Here is an 18178-nt window from a genome sequence, read left to right as displayed (position 1 = left end):
TGAAGTTTCTTGTTGGCAGCTAGCATAAGAACCCACACCTTTTTGTAGGTTAGAAGTAAAGCAGTTGTTAATCTAATTATATACTTTTTAACCTGGTTATCCAGGTATTGATTCTGCTGCTCCACAAGGATTTGTCTTTTTAAAGGAATTAATGTTGAAGTTATGATTTTTGATGTATGAACAATGTAGCTATTTAAACTTTTGATTTAAGAAAGACATGGATGATGGAAGTTAATTTTATTTTAATCACAGGTGAAATCTCAATTATCTGTCATAAGTGAGCCACCCTCTCTCTTCCTCAGTCCGGGTAACTGAGATTTCCCCTATACTTGTTCGAATATCTATTTAAGTATCTCATCAAATTCTCAGCATGGTGTAGGTAATGTCACATTTTAAATGGATTATATTTAAAAATCTCTTATGCAGCAAGTAGTTACAATCTGGAATGCACTGCTTGAAAGTGTAGTGAGGCAGATTCAATCATGGCTTTCAAAGGGGAATTTGACAAGCACCTGAGAGAGAAAATTTGTAGAGCTATGGAGAAAGAGCAGGGGAGTGAGACTAGCTGAACTGCTTTTGCTGAGAACTGCCATGGACAAAATTGGCTGACTGGTCTCCTGTGCTATAACCATTCTAAGATTCTCAATTACAAGTGCTGGATATTAACTCCAATAATTGTATATAAGGGAAGAATGAGTCTGAAGTTGGTCTTTTTCCTCAAGCAAGTTTATTCTTCAGCCAGCCCCTGGAGTGTTTACAGCTGTATCCATTTAAGGGTGAGCCAATGCCCATCACCTGCCTTAACAATGCAATTGCCTTAACAATGCAATTGCCTTAACAATGCAATTGCTGGTTAACAAGATGATTGTTATTGGACCTTGGCAACGTAATTGCTGGTACATCACTGGATGCCCAATACCGCGTTTCCTGACCTGGGTGAATTCTTCCAGGACCTGGCTGATCTTGCAACTGCTACCAGAGCTGGTGAATCAAGAATCCAGAGTCTGATAAATCAATTTTAAAGTACTTAATTGTGTTTTAGCTGATGAATGCAAAACCAAGCTCCAACATGCCCAAGAATTTTTGCAGATAATGTGGAGTGCAGATAATGGAGGTTCTGCTGTTCAGTCGGTTTTTGATCCTCAACCTACTTGTGTGTTTTTGTTTTTCTTTGATTCCCTGACCCTTGGATAAAATAGTTGAAAGATTATTCCTATGGGGTGCAGTAGTACTTTAGCCAGCCTGCATCTCAGTCTGGAGAAATGGGCATCTGGTGGAGCTTAGACCCGGCATTGTGTTAATATGTACAATCCCCTAATGGACATCCTGTGGTTTTCTTACAAAGCAGATCTCCTTAAGCTCCATTTGCAAGAAGCTTTTAAATTCACAATCAAATTTAGGAAGCGCATTGGAAATAATGTGAAATAACTTAATTCAGATTTATATGGACAGATAAGCCAAATACCTGTTTGTTGTTTCTCTGCTTGGAGTGACTGCAGCATCCTGACAAATGTTGACTCCAATCCGTTTTACTCGTGTGTGTATATTTCAGCAAATGTATTAGAGGTTAGTTCTAAGATAACATTTAATTTGAGCATTTACTTGTCTTTCATATGTATATTTCCTTGGCAATTTGTTGTCAATGTTAAATGTTGTCTTATTAAACTTGAGCAAAAAATACGAATTGAAGAAAAAGATCTAATAATCTTTAGAATTGGAAAATGGAGCAGTATTTGCATCAAAGTATCCAGCAAATCCATTCTCGGCACCATCATTATATTAAATCTTGTTGTAAAGTCAACTATAAAATATGCTGTATGGGAATAATTTGTATGCATGGTTTTGGGTCTTCCAAATAGAGGGAAGTACTTGTTGTTTTTTTTATTATTATTCCCACTCAGATGGTATTTCCTTTAATTACTTCCGGAAAAACATTTTTTTAGAGAATTTGGTCTAACACTGGCTTGCTTGACTTCTGCAAGGCAAAAAGAATCCCACAAGTTTAACATATGAACTATGGTGTTTATAATCCTCATTTGATAACAGCTGTTCCATTTCAGAAGTTATGTAAACCACGGTGCAAATGATTTCAGTCAAGTAGTAGGCCTTTGAGTATATGTCTCACTTTTTGTGTGCTTGGTATCGTGCATTACGTATGATTATGGCTTGTACTTTTATGTATAACGGTCATACTCAAATTTGGCTTTCTCATTTGCTTTGGCAAGTGTCCAGCTTCCACTTCAAAAGCTTGGACATCCTTGCATGATACTGTTTGAGTATCTTCTGTTTTATCATAGTGTGATGATTGCATTTCTAGAAACTTATGGCATCTCTAGGTAATACTGCTAACTAGATGCCAATTAGTTCTTGATTGTGGACAGTTCTGTTTTGTAAATTCATGTTCATCAATACCTGGATCAAAACCCCAAATTAATTCCACTTATAATTGTCAGAATAACCATAAGTCATCATCACGTTTATTGATTTGGAGAAAAGAGGTTGAAGCAGCTTTAACTTGGCCCTTGCTGTGCAATTCACTCTCCTTATTCTATAAAATATTGCAAATCACTTGTTCATTTAATTATATACTTTAAAACAAAAGATGGCCAGCAGCAACAAATCAAGTATGACACTAAAACAGTATGCTTCACTTGAAGTACTCTAAGTATCTATTGCACTGCCAGTGGAAAAAAATACTTTCACTCTGTGCTGCTCTATTATGTTGAAAACCCATTACAATCTTGACAACTGCAATGGGATCTTGCATTTTTTTCCTGTAACCTGCAGGCGTGCATCTAAGGTAATAGGCCTAAGGTAATTCCAGAAAGGAATGTACATAATGGGAGAAGTTGTGTGTAAGATTGCTCCACCATCTATTCATGGCTTCTTGCACACTAATACCTTGTTTATTGTTTATCCTGGCAGCAGTTCACCTCCAAACTTGGCAATCTTATTTTAACTGGTTTTAATTTGGCACTTTGTAAGATCAATATAACTAAACGGGTAACTTTTTTCCCGAACTAAACTGCAAACCCAAGTAATGTTGAATGGGTTAAAGCACACTTCTCCACACAGGCACTGATCTCAGCCTTGGTATTAGGAGGTACAAAACAGAAGCCAAGCACTTCACCAAGGGAGGGAAAGTTATGGTGTTTGTCACCCAAAGTCTCAGTCTTGCATATTTTCACCAGCGCCCCAGCAATGACCATTTGTAAACTACAATGTTGGAGACTAGTAAAGTTTTACTTGTGGCACTTATTCTTGTCCAGAAGATGCACAGGATCGGCAAAGTTTAGAGGCAAAGATAATGAGTTACAATTTATACTCTTGCAACAAACACAACTTGCAGTGAAGTTGTGGACTGCAATACACTTAAACTAAAACAACTGCATTTTTAAAAATACTGAAAGATGAAAATGCACATTCCTAAAACGATACAAATCTTCATGCATTTTTAATCTCATGTTTCATATGCAGAATTATTCAGGAATAAACTAATTTGTTATAGAAACCAAAACTGAAGCCTGAGCCTGCTACTTTGATAAAGTGGCTCTTGAGGGGGTGTTGAAGACCACCATTTCTAAAATTCCTCTTTCCCTTAAAGCAAATCATAAACTGCAGAAACCTTCATATCCAGTATTGGATGTTCTTAAATTAGCTGCTTGGCGTGCATCCAGGCAAGTGCTTTTAAGCCAGGACAGTAACTCGAGGTATTATCTGCGCTACATGTCACATTGATGTCTGACTTTGTGCTTTTCCTTGCAACGGTTTCCTTGTCTAAAATAATGACTGATGTGTTACTGTGTATAAAATTACTTTGGGGTGGGTAGAGAAAGATCACTCTTTCCTGCCCCTCTTTTTTTGAATTAAAAAAAACACATAAGGAAAAAAAGTAATTATTCACCTATTACATCACTGAAGCACTGCATACCTGTTTAGATCTTGGATACGATGCTAATCAAGAGATGGCTTCAGCATCTTAATGCAGTTATGATTTAGCCTTTTTGGTGCCTTGCTGGGAAGGAATTGTGCCCAACCAGATGAAAGAAATGAATTAGCTTTCTTCTTCCAAAATGGCTCCCTGCTGTGTTGAATAATTTTAATTCTGATACTTGGTGAAATTTAGTTTAAATACTTGCACGTTTGGGTATGTTAATCCTTTTAGTCCTGGAATATTTGAAATGAGTTAGAGCATATTAGATTGCCTTTATACCGTGATCCAGCTCCCTGCTATAGAATGTGCAGGTCTCTTCATTTTGAAACTAAATGGGTGAAGCTTCCTAAAAAATAAGGCATAAAAATGCTTCCTGCTCATTTGTGAAGCATTTCCTGTTATCAATTTATGGGATTAATTGCTTGACCTAAGTAAAATTGCACACTTCCATCCTCAAATTGAGAATGATTTGATCCCTCCAAAATGCAGTCTAAAGTACTGTGCAGTGCAATTTTTAATATTATTAGAACTAAGAACTATAAAATTACTAGACTGCATTTTCTATTCTGAGGGGCAGGTTGTATCGGCTCTGAATTCATATATATATATGCATTCATGTGTAATCCCAATAACGCAAGACAGTATGAAACTATTTTAAGCGCTAACAAACCTTTTGTGATCTTAATATAGTAGTGAATTAGTCCAATTGTGTTGGGATTGCATGTGTTCTGATACAGTGATAGTCTTATAACTAATGGTGTTGTAGAAAGAATTTTTTGTTTTAACCTGCTGAATGAACAGAAATGCAATGGTGAGTGCAATAAAGTTAATTGCTGGTGCTTTCAACCTTTACCCACTGGATAAGCAGGCCTCAGTCATCTTGCTGGCGTAGCCACTCTTAACCCTAGCTATTGTAACTTATGTAATACTGCATAAGGCAGCTTACTGTGCATTTCAAAAAATAACTGCTGACTGTTGCTTTAAGGATTAATGCTGCAGAATCAGAGTTTAATGGAACATGCAAGCTAACATTTGTTGCCCATTTCAGGTTAATAAAAGTGCATTGTCTCAGATGACTCCTGTCTAATTAATGTGAACTGCCTCTATCTGGCACCAGCTTATTGTTATAATTCACGAGCATTTTTAAAGAAATTGAAACGTGTTGGTAATCCATTTTTTGATAATGTTTTTTTGACCCATATGTTTTTGGAGCAAATTGAGAGTGCTGCATTGGAAGTAATTTAACTATGTTAACCTGACCTTAAAATAACCTGATTTAATGTATTCATGTGATCCTAGAATGTTAGTGTGCAGCAGCATTTTTCTCCTCATGAGCCACTTAATCTATTTTCACACTTGTGGGTTCCTTTTTTTTTCAAGGAACCATTTAATTCACTTGCATATTTTTTCTTAGCTTCAACAGTTTGTGGCAGAGTTCCATTCTCTGCATAAAGACTTTTTTCTAACCGTTACAATTCATTTTGTGCTTATCAATTTGTGCTCCCTCATCTCTGTCTTGTTAACCGGTGGAAATGACCATAATTACCTTTCAACTTTTTACAATATTGAAAACTTCAGTCTGCTCACTTTTTAACCCTCTTTACTCCCAGAGAAAGTATCCCTAGCTTCTCAAGCCTTGGTTCAGAAATGTAAACCTTCAATCCTGGTGATGTTCTGGTGAATTTATGCTTTTTTTTTTATCCTTCATATTGTAGGGAATTTAAATCAATAATAGGATACAGTGATACACAAGTTTTACAAGTCCTAACACATTACAAGTATATGAGCAATAATTTAGTTCACAGAGCCAAGCAGAAAGCATATCACCACCTCCATCCTGGATGGAAGCGTACCCCTTGATGTTGTGCAATAGGTCTGTTCTCTTCCTTCTGGTTATTTCACCTCTGAATTTTTCTACATTAAACAGCCTGAGAGCTGTCCTTTAAACACCAAAATACGGAACAACACACTGCCTCATCAGTCAGCACGTACCACACTTCTCTCGTTTTCCATCGTACCACTGCATACAGTTTCCTGATTGTGTCCTATCTTCCTAGCATTGTAGCTGAAGTTTGTTTTGGCTTCTGCAGTTTATGCTGTTTGCTGATTCACTGATCTCTATATAGTAGTTGTTCATTGTTAACATGCTAACATCTGCAGGAATTAAGTATAAATGCTATCACCAAACTTTCGAACAAATTAACCCTTTAGTACACTGGAATGCAGTGTACAAAACTCTACACAATGTTCCAATTGCAGTTTAACCATAAGGTCTTCAACTTTACTGTTGATCAAGAATGGCAGTGGCTGGCTTTGATCAACACTAAAGAAAAGTGCAAATTAATTATGGCGTAAGTGAACATCTCAAAGATCTAATTGACTGGCCTGTTATCTCTGGGACATCAATTTAATCAGTGTTGGTTGCAAGGATCCTTTCTTGTTAAATGAGTTTAGGATGATCCACTGATTTCCAGTGAGAGTGGACCAACTTAACATTGCAGAGATCAAAGCCATCCCAAGTGGAATCACTAAAAGCTCTACACTATTGCCTCTGATTCTTTTCCTCTGACTGTTTGCTTAGAATCAACCTGATGGGATGTAACCTGAGTGTTCTGTTGGACCCTGAGCTATGTTTCAAATCCCATATATATTCATGACCAAGTTTCCTTTTTCCACCTGCTGAAAACCTTATTTGTGCCTTTGCCATCCCAGTCTTGATTTTCTTCAATATTTCTTTGTTAATCTTGAATTTCACCCTACATAGACGCCAACTCATCCAACCCTATACTGCACTGTCTCACTCCTACCACTACTGCCCTTCCCAACTTCCCAATATTCTGATAGTTGCAAATCTCTCCACAACCTAGCGCTGCCTTTAGGCCAGCACTTGCCCTTTGCTTTTCTGATTCAGGCTGCCTTTGCATTGCCTCACCCTCCTCCTATTCCACGTTCAGGGGTAGAGCCTTCAGGTAACTTGTAATATTTTTCGTAATGCGCTCTCTAAGCTCCATGATTTTAGTTACCTTCCTTTCTTGTCTTCAAAGCTACCTATTATTGTAAGTGATTTATTTTATGTTGCAGAAATGATTCTTCAGGCATCAACCAAATTTTCTATATTGCCTTTTATTGGGCAGGTAACTAAATGCGCAATTGTTTTCTTAGCCATCTGCATACATATGTATCCTTAGAGATTGGAAAGATTTTAACCCAGTTTCTAATTCTTATATGCTGGCCTCTAACTTAATGTAAGTTATATATGCAGGCAACCCAAAAGCCCCTACTTAGATGAATGTAGTTCATTGGATTTTAAGCAGCCTGCCTAAGAGGCATTTTCCAATTGATCTGATGCTTGAGTCCCGTAATAAAACCTAATTCAATTGCCACTTCCATGGTCATATTGGTTGTAAATTTCCTTGCCTACCTGGGGGCTGTAATGATGGTCTTAGCCTGATTTTATTTTATTTTGAGCACTTCATCTGTTTCCTTGGAAGGATTATTTGCAGTTTGCTTGGTCAAGTTTCAGTAACTCAATGGCCTGCATGTTTTTGTATTAATTCAGATTGAAACAGAGTTCATTTGTTAAAAATAAATTGAATATGAAGCATATAACCCCAAGATTGGTTATTTTAAAGGCACAATCAATGAGTTTGACTTTTCTATATCTGCATTTTTGTATACCTGTACTTTGATAAATACATGGGCCAAGTGGCTCAGAATAATCCTGAAATATAATGAATTGATAAGACCTTTTTAGTTGGGAATCTTGGATAACACTGAAGAAAAATATCTAGGAGTAAGGAGCGATGCGAAAATGTACGATGCGAAAATGTACGATGCGAAAATGTACGATGCGAAAATGTAAGATGCGAAAATGTCAAAGCTAGTAAATCTTATGAAAGGATGTTTCCTTTTGTGGGAGAATCTATAACTCGGGGTCACTCTTTCAAAATAAGGGGTCGCCCATCCAGCACAGAGATGAGGAAAATTTTCTCTGAGGGTTGTGGGACTTTGGAATTCTCTTCCTTAAAGAGCGGTTGAGGTAGAGTCCTTGAATATCTTTAAGGCAGAGGTAGATATTGGGAGGTGGTGGTATAGTGGCAGTGTCACTGGGCTAGTAATCCAGAGACCCAGGGTAATGCTCTGGGGACCTGGGTTCAAATCTCACCACGGCAGATGGTGAAATTTGAATTCAATAAAAGAAATCTGGAATTAAAAGTCTAATGATGACCATGAAACCATTGTCGATAAAGCAAGCAAATGAAGCAAGGGGGTGAAAGGTTATCAGGGGTAGACAGGAATGTGAAGTTGATTTTAAAATCAGATCAGGCGCAATATTATTGAATGGTGAAGCAGGCTCAAGGAGCCGAGTGCACACTACTCCTCATTCGTACGCTCGTATCAATTTGCATCACTTAATATAATAGCTATATAAGAAAACTATATGATTTGGTCACTTTATATACTTATATTTTGTTTTCTACAACAGGCAAAAGCCTCTACGATCGTTCTTTTCTTCCTATTTGAAGTCACTGTCAGGGGTAACCAAGAGACTATCTTCCCACAACACTGTACCTGTGAAGCAGAAGGGAGAGATAACCAGTCTTGTCAAGCCTAGGAAGGATTTTGATCGGTAAGCCTTTCTTTCCAAAACTTGATGCCTTTAGAAGCAGTTAATCAGGTTGTGAATTTTTGCAAAAACAGAATACTGCAGATACTGGAAGCCTCTCCACAGATTCTGCCTGACTTGCTGAGTATTTCCAGCATTTTCTGTTTTTTTCAATTTGTCAATCTTTGAAATTCTGCATCCAGAGGTGTGGATACTCAGTCAAGTAGAATTAAGACTGAGGTCAATAGATTTTTGAACGCTAAGGGAATTAAGGTATGAGTAAGAAAAGTGGAATTGATGTAAATGGTCAGCCATGAGGGGCCATGTGGCCGACTCCTACTCCTGTTTATGTCCTTGTATTACTCATTGTAACCTTTTGATCTGCCTGATTGGAATGTCATCATTTCACAGCATGGCATGTTGGTATCATCCACTTATTCACTTCACGGTAGAGCCAGCAACAAATCTACTCCTATTGGTTGTTGAGAGTAGTCATAAACTAGTCATTCTATTGCCTTGTCTTGCTACCCAAGTAAAGAAGGAACTTGAACTTGTGTGCCATCTTTCATGTCCTCTGCCCACTAGGGCTGCTTCAATTTAATATTGCCTTCTCATTCATCTTTGGCTTTAAAAAAAGCTTCTGCTACAACTTTGATGATATTCGCTCTTTCATTGAGGTTGTTGAGCAGAAAATGAATCCAATGTTAATGTAAACCGGAATAAAAAATGTTTCCTGCTCTTGGTCCTCTTTTACCTTATCATATTTTTCCTTTTTATGGCAGTGGAAATATATCTAATATTTTATGTTTGTAGTATAAAATGTGTGTGCCTGTATATATAATATGTCTACTATGCTACACACACATTTTATATAGCACTTTCCATGACCTTGGGACATCCCAAAACATTTTACAACTAAAGAACTACTTTTGAATTGTGGTCACTCTAGACAATACTACGTGAAAAATGTGGAAATGAGTCTTGCCAAGTGCTGTCAAGAAACTTTTTTTTTTGAAGGCGTATCTTGTATGGCACCCTTAGACCTGATTTTGAAACTAGAAGTTATGTACCTAAAGTGTAGCAATTGCCTCTGTAAGGAAACCATCAAAGAATGCTGTGCCATTTTTTTTAAAAGAAGGCTAAGGAATCTTATCCTGAGATGAATTGATCTCCGCTGGCAATCACCTTTGGCCTTTCTTTGAATTGTGTAATTATGTCAATAGCTTTGCATCCCATCCGACCTGTTTCCTAAAATGAGCTTTAGTTCAACTCTTATTTTGCGGTAGGATGCCTCCACAACCTGTAAACTACATTACAGTTAAATGAGATATACTGTATGTGGGAGTGCAGCTCTGCTATCTGTTGACGAGGCAGGGTAGTGCAATTTGATGTGCTAGACTGAAGCAGCAAACACTGAGAAGTACTTAACAAAAACAGAATTACCTGGAAAAGCTCAGCAGGTCTGGCAGCATCGGTGGAGAAGAAATCAGTTAACGTTTCGAGTCTTCACGACCCTTCGGCAGAACTGAAGCATAGTTAGGAGAAAGGTGAAATATAAGCTGGTTTAAGGTGGGGGGGCGGGGGGAGAGAGAAGTTGAGGGTGTGGTGATTGTGGAGATAAGCAAGCAGTGATAGGAGCAGTTAATCAAAAGATGTCACAGACAAAAGGATCAAAGAGGTGTCGAAGGTGGTGATATTTGTCTAAGAAAAGTGCTAATTAAGAATGGAAGACAGGACATTCAAGGTACATCTCTAGTGGGGGTGGGGTGGAAAGACTAACAAGGTTTTAGTTTTAGATTTAAAAATAATGGAAATAGGTGGGAAAAGAAGAATCTATATAAATTATTGAAAAAAAGGGGGAGGGGGGAGAAACGGGGTGGGGATGGGGGGAGGGGGAGTTTAAGATCTAAAGTTGTTGAATTCAATATTCAGCCCGGAAGGCTGTAAAGTGCCTAGTCGGAAGATGAGGTGCTGTTCCTCCAGTTTGCGTTGGGCTTCACTGGAACAATGCAGCAAGCCAAGGACAGACATGTGGGCAAGAGAACAAGGTGGAGTGTTAAAATGGCAAGCGACAGGGAGGTTTGGGTCTTTCTTGCGGACAGACCGCAGGTGTTCTGCAAAGCGGTCGCCCAGTTTGCGTTTGGTCTCTCCAATGTAGAGGAGACCGCATTGGGAGCAACGAATGCAGTAGACTAAGTTAGGGGAAATGCAAATGAAATGCTGAAGTGAAGCTGTGTGCTGTTAGGGAGTCAGAATTTTGACTTACTGACAGTGAAGGATCAGTAATATGTTTCCATAGACCTTAAGACCATAAGATCTAGGAGCAGAAGTAGGCCATTTGGCCTGCTAAGGACGTTTAAATTTCAGTGGACTTGCACCTGGTTTACAGCAGCTAGTGCTTTTTTTAAAAAAAAGGCGGGGGAGGCATGGCCTCCTCCACTTCGACGGAACTCGATTTTGTGCTGGGCCCCAGGGATGCGCTACATGATTCTCACCCTGCCTGAGTCGAAGGCCAGGCGAGATAGCATTGGAAAAAAATTGATACAACTAATTGGGCATGGAGTGGCAATCCAACGCTGATTGCCCCTCCGAGGCAATTACAATGGCCCTTGAATTTTTTGTGGGGAAAGTGTGGGTTTAAAATATACTGAACTAATCCATCAATTAGTCATAAAGCCAGGGAAAATTTAAAAAATTGACATCTTGATACTGCAGAAGACTTAAATTACTAAAATTTCACTCTCTTTTTTCTGTTGTGACATCAACTAATTTGTCGCTGTAATTTGGTCAAACTCTTTTGACTTCAACATTTTTAATTAAACAAACCTTTAATCCCCCTTGGCACAAGGGAAAAAAGAGCTTCTACTCCCAGGCTTGCTATAATAGAAAGAAATGTGTAAGCTCAACAAATAATGGACAGTTATTTGAAATGTACTTGTTTCTAAGACTCCCTTTGTTTACAGGAGTAAGGTGTATATGGCTGATCTGGAGTCTGGTTTGCACTATTTGCTACGAGTGGAACTTGCTAGTCACAAGATTCTGGAAGGGCCAGAACTGACTACCCTGAAGGACTTTGTTACAGTCCTCTCTAAGGTGTGTTTTTGACTGTTGGTAATCATTTAGTTTTCAAGATACTATTTAACCTGAATCGAAAATTACATTCCTGTGAAGGCATCATTGAAACGGTGCTGGACTGCGTGGTTTTCCAATAAAGAACATGCATTTATATTATGCTTTTCATAACCCAGAACCCCTCAAAATACTTTTTGAAATGTCGTCACTGTTGTGAGAAGCGCATCAGCTAAACTAAGCGCAAGATCCTACAAACAGCAGTGTGATTGACCAGTGTGATGCTGGTCGCACTGAAGCTGCAGCCTACATTTTATGTTCCAGTATCCGGAGTGTGACTCAAATCTGTTACTTCTGACTTGGCAAGAATACTACCGCTGAGCCCCAGCTAAAAATTTAGATGAGGTATTTTTCTAGTGGTAGCTTAAATAACTTTAAAAAAAATCCTTGGCCCAGATTTTGTGGCAGTAATGGTGGCAACTTCTGGAGTCCACAAATGTACATTTAAACCCAGAAATCCAGAAGTTGTTGTCACTGATTCTATCCTTCTCCATAATATGCACTGTTGAGGCCCCCCCACGAATCCCCCAGACTGCAGTCAAATAGAAATCATTGAACTGACCACCTTTTGTCCTTTTACACTATTAGTTCTACTTTTTTTTTAAAAGAAAAGACTTTTGTTGAATGAGGTATATGGCAAATTAAGTTCATAATTACGGCCAAATGAGGTATATGGCAAATTAAGTTCATAATTACGGCCAAAAACCTTTCTGACCCTGGAAAGCTAATTTTACATTTGTGGAATGTCACATCTTTCTGAAATTACACATTTTAAAATGTGGAAGTTCAATATTTCAGCTTCAGCTTTAAGTCCATGTGTGTTTATAATTTTATCACTCCCTGTAGTTTTCCTGACTTCCTCCCTTCTTTCCAATTCTTGATTTACAGCTATTCCTGGGATGTTACTTGTATGCTCTATAGTGAAGACCGATATAAAATACCTGTTCAGTTCATCTGCCATCTCCATATTTTCCATTAATTCCCCAGACTCACTTTCCAAGGACCAAAGTTCACTTTGTTAACTCTTCTTTTTTAAGTATCGATAGAAACTCCTTACCAACTGTCTTTATATTTCTAGCTAACTTTCTCTCTTACTCTAATTTTTCCTTATTAATACTTTTGTCATTCTTTGCTGTTCTTTATATTCTGTCCAATCTTCTGACCTGCCACCCACCTTTGCACAATTATGTGCTTTTTCTTCAAGTTTGATACTATCTTTAACTTTCTTCGTTAACCACAGATGGTGGGTCCTCCCCTTGGAATTTTTCTTTCTTGATGGAATGCATCTATTCTGTGTATTCTGAAATATTCCCTTAAATGTCTGCCACTGCATCTCTAGTGACCTACCCCTTAACCTCATTTGCCAGATCACTTCAGTTAGTTCTGTTTTATTCCCACATAATTGCCCTTATGTACGTTTAAAATGCTAGTCTTGGACCCTCTTCTCTCCCTCTAACTGAATGTAAAATTCAATCATATTATGATTGCTGCTACCCAGGGTGCCTTCACTGTGAGGTTATGAATTAATCCTATCTCATTGTACAATATCTGGTCTAGTATAACCTGCTCTCTGGTTGGCTCTAGAACATGCGGTTCTAAGAAACTATCCTGGAAACATTCTATGAACTCCTAATCTATGCTACCTTTTGTCCATCTGATTATTTCCATCTATATATTTTTTATTCATTCATGGGATGTGGCCATTGCTGGCTAGGCCATATGTATATATGTAGATTAAAATCTCCCATAATTATCGCCGTACCTTTCTGATAAGCTCCCATTATCTCTTTTCTATTCTGACCTACCATGTAATTACAACTAGGGGGCCTGTACACCACTCCCACAAATGACTTCTTGAGTTTATCATTTCTCATCTCAAACCACACCGCATCTACACCATGGTTTCCTGAACTTAGGCCATCTCTCTCTAATGCGCTAATACCATCATTAATTCGCAGAACCACCCCTCTGCCTCTTCGTAGCTCCCTGTCCTTCCTAAAAGTCACGTACCCTTCAATATTCAGGTCCCAATCTGTCATCCTGCAGCTATGCCTTTCTAATGACTATCAGATCATACTAATATATTTCTATTTGCGCTATCAGTTCATCTGTTTTGTTTTGAATGCTATGTACATTCAAATACAGAGCCTTTCGTTTCACCCTTTTACTATTTTTGTAACCTCTAGTCTTGACAACTGTTGTACACTTAGATTCTTACTCTCTATCCCTTCCTGTCACATTCTGTTTATCATTTCCCATATTAATACCTTTCTCTCTTGCCTTGTCTCTACTCTTTGGTTTACCACATCTTCCCAATTCCCTTGCCCCCATTGTTTAGTTTAAAACCCCCTCTACTTCCCTAGTTATGCGGCTTGCTAAAACTCCAGTCCATGCACGATTCAGGTGTAGACCATCCCAACGATACAGATCCAACTTTTCCCAATACTGGTCCCAGTGCACCACAAACTGGAACCCACTTCTCCCCCACCGGTTTTTGTGCCTCGCATTCATTTCTCTAATCTTATTTGCCCTATGTCAATTTGCACGTGGCTCAGGTAATAACGCAAAGATTATTAACTTTGAGGCTCTGCTTTTCAATTTAGTACCGAGTGCTTCATACTCTCTATGCAGAACCTCTTAAGCAACAGCTGACCAAAAAGAAAGAACAAACTTGTAATTCACAACCTCCGGTTATCCCAAAGTGCATTACAGCCCATTAACTGCATTGGAGTGCATTCACTGTTGTAATATAGCAGCAAATTAGTGCACACCAAGGTCCCACAAGCAGTAGTGATAAATGACCAGATAATATCTTTTGTATTAATTTTGGTTTAGGGTTAAAGGCTGGCCAAAACACCAGGCAATTCCTCTTTGCAAAATGTCATAGGATCTTTTTATGTCCTGAGAAGGCAGACAAAGAATTCAACGTCTGAGTCAAAAGACCGCACCTCTGACAATGCAGCACATCTCCCAGTACTGCACTGAAGTGTCAGCCTGGATTATGTGATAACATCATGGATTGGGTCTTGAACACGCAAACTTTAGATTCCAGGACAAAAGTGTTGCAACTGAACCAAGGCCCACCACTGTCACTAGATATTTTGGCCCTTTGCTGCAAAGTAGTTGGGGTCCTTGCAGCATGGCACAACTCATTCACCCTGGCATGCCTTCCTTTGAGCAATGTAACAAAGGCATGCTTGTTTGAACTGCTTCCAAGAAAGAATCTAACATTACAGTTGGTCCAGCATTTATGTATTTTACTGGTGCCATTGTGTCTGCTGTCCCAGTTTCCTTTGCAATGAGGATGTTTCTTCTGCACGATTCATCTGCAAAAGCAAGGAATGTTCAACATACCTCTGCAGATGCCAATGTGCTGCTACCACTCAGTGGTCAATGTTTGCTAAGCAGCCTGTTCTACACAGCATTCTTCAAGTGTGCCTCGTCTTGTGTTCCAAACACATCTGATTCTGTACATGAAACTCTGCTAATGAGCTGACCACAGAACAACTCATTCATTGAAGCAGCACTGGTGCTGGGCTGAAATAAATGAACAGCCATTAGCACAACGGCAAAAAATAAAATGTTTTAAAGATGGCCTGATGTACATTTACCTTAAGATTACATATCCCTTCCACAACCTCCACATACTTAGCATGATCTAGCAATCACCTATGCTTATGCCACCAAATTAATATTTAAATGCTGCATCTGCTCCTACTGCTGCTAGACCTGCTGACGTGATAGTGCAGCAGGATGCCAAATAGGTAGGGCTCTGGAGAGGTACAGCTTCTGCCTTTTTTTCTGTACCCAGCAATGCTGCTGCAACAAGAGTTCAATTTCTTCTTGTTTGAATTTCAAGAGCGTGTCTTTGACTAGTTTTGAGATTGTTCCCTCCTTTAAAGGAAGGAATGAGCTTCAACACCAGGGAAGAACTTCCCAATCCAGCAAGATCAGTAGCTGAATATTTGGGGATCACAGAAATGATGTCTGCACCCTGCAGCAGTGATTGTTTTTCTGGCTTCTCTGAGGATGTGAAAGTTGTGGACATGGCATTTGTCAATAGTGATGTGGGGGAAAATTGGGAATTGTTAGTTTCCTGAGTTGTCACACCGCTGACCTTATTTACCAAAATTTCCAAACACTGCTGGCTTCCAGGCTCATTTTTAGCATTTTTAAGCTGTAAATCAGTGCCTTACAAAGTTTTAAAATTGTAATAGCAAAGATATATCCAACTAATCAATTCTAGCATGGTTACACTAAAAGCCTGTTTGTGTAGACGTTTGATCACTAAATTATATCAGTATTTACCAGTGAATTTGAAAATGTATGTTTATTTACAAGGATTAAAAAAACTGATTTTTAATATTTTTTAATCCAGTCAAATCAGGGTCACATACAGTCATTTTAAAAGGGGGAGAAAGATGCCATTAATTATCTCATGCTGCCAACACAGACGTACTTAAAATTGCAGATTTGCAAGGGTTGACCCATGCCTTCTGTAGCAGATGGAACTCTTAACAACTGTCTGGCCATTAAATCCACTTAGCTGCAGTTTGGAGAGAATTGAGTGTTCTCAGTCAAACCACCAGATGGCACTCCTTGTGATTTGGTAGTGTTGAACCTTGGGTTTGATGGGTGGGATTAACTGATGCAGTTGTGTTGTTCGCACGGTTCCTGCTGGCAGATTGTAGAGCAAAGCTGATCTTTGCAGGCTTCTGGTTAAAGGGGGCTAAGTGGAAATGAGTAATCCCTGTAGAGGAGAATCAAATTGGGGGAGGGGCGGGATGCTGGGGGAAGAGACTAAAAATTAAATGCAGGTTGTAGTAAAAACTATTACTTAGACTTGAATGTTCTAAGCACTTAGATTATACGGTTCAATTTGAAAGATTAAGCCTTCCCAAATTCATACGACAGTTTGAGATGTTAAATTTGAGCTTGTTTTCAGTTTAATTGGTGTTTAAATTCTCTTTCTTCGTATGCAGATGATGTAAGTGAAGTTTGGGTATTTTTTAGGGATGAAGCATTTTAGCAGTACATAAAATATTTAGTCATATGAGTGGCAACTGTCACTTCATCTGTGTGCCAAGTGTACAACAAATGTAAAGGACACTCACAAGAATATCAATATAAGGGAGAAAACAACAATTGGACAACATTTGCTAAATAATCCTCAATGTGCTGAGAATTACACTGACAATAAATTTAAGATTGTAAATCAGGCTCGCAATGTGGCACATTTACGTGCATTGGAAGCTACATATATTAATTCACAGGGCCCTGTTCTTTGCAGACAGAAAGAACATGTACATACATTGCACCTGTTTCAGCTAAACAAAATAAGTGACAGCCATTCGCTGACTCATTCCTCAGGGCAATACCTTGACCAATCAGGGTCAAGCTGCTTGGTTTAAATTTCAAACAATGTTGGCAGTTAACTGTCAGTCACCATCAGTGGTGCAACCTCCATGGCAACGCCACTTACCAACCAATCAGCACACTTCACATGCAGTATAAATTGTTGTTTTCCCCTTATATTGGTATTCATGCGAGTGCCCTGATCAGTGCAAGACAGAAAGTTTAGACACCTCTCTTTCAGCAATACTCAGTTCTGTACTACCAAATGACTAAACGTAAAGGAAAGGCACCATTAAAGATCTTTAATAATTGTTCAGATGGAATATGTTAGAGTCACAGAATTGTTACAGCTCAGAAGGAGGCCATTCAGCCTATCGTGTCTGCAAAGGCTCTCCAAATGAGCAACTCGCAAAGTGCCATTCTCCCACCTTCTACCCATAACCATGCATTCTTCCTTTTCAGACAACAGTCTAATTTTCCTTCTGAATGCCCTGTGACAACAAACCACCAATGTTTAAATGAGTTCCAGCAGAGTATTTTTCTCAATTACAGCTGTGATTCATGATGATAAATTGGTAAAGGGCTTAAAGTATTGAATAGTGTTGGCCAGAGGCCTTGGAACAGATTGCTGTTTCAGTGAGAAATTGTACAGGAGAGGGCAGAGCCCAGAAGTTACTTTAAGTTTTGCCTATAGTGTAAGGGCTCACAATGTTGCCTTGATGACGAGGGCTGTCACTTTCACCTCACCTCAAGCTCAACTCTTTTGTCCATGCTTGAATTCCGTTTATGACCTCCAGAGGTGAGGTGAGAGTGACAGCCCTTGACATCAAGGCAGCATTTGACCAAGTGTGGCATCAAGGAGCCCAGCAAAACTGTGTGGTTGTTGGAAGTCAATCATCTCAGTTCCAGGACATCACTGCAGGAGTTCCTCAGGGTAGTGTCCTAGGCCAAACATCTTCAGCTGTTCCATCATAAGGTCAGAAATGAAGTTGTTCGCTGATGATTGCACAATATTCAGACTCCTCAGATACTGAAGCAGTCCATGTCCAAATACAGCAAGACCTGGACAATATCCAGGCTTGGGCTGACAGGTGGCAAGTGACATTTGCACCACACAAGTGCCAGGCAATGACCATCTCCAACAAGAGAGAATC

General features: G+C 39.0%; 1 protein-coding gene across 2 annotated transcripts in view; it reads left to right on the top strand.

Annotated features, from left to right (window-relative positions):
* Positions 1-18178, top strand: part of qsox2 (quiescin Q6 sulfhydryl oxidase 2) — a 93966-nt gene that overhangs the window by 41007 nt on the left and 34781 nt on the right. For both annotated transcript variants that reach the window (XM_078550097.1, XM_078550096.1), the window contains exons 7-8: positions 8421-8564; positions 11504-11633. In XM_078550097.1, the coding sequence (XP_078406223.1) occupies positions 8421-8564; positions 11504-11633 (274 nt within the window). The remainder of the gene's footprint in view (positions 1-8420; positions 8565-11503; positions 11634-18178) is intronic.

The sequence above is a fragment of the Cetorhinus maximus genome, chromosome 10 (genome assembly GCF_964194155.1).
Source record: "Cetorhinus maximus chromosome 10, sCetMax3.hap1.1, whole genome shotgun sequence".
Lineage (NCBI taxonomy): Eukaryota > Metazoa > Chordata > Chondrichthyes > Lamniformes > Cetorhinidae > Cetorhinus > Cetorhinus maximus.
This window is presented reverse-complemented; position numbering and strand designations above follow the sequence as displayed.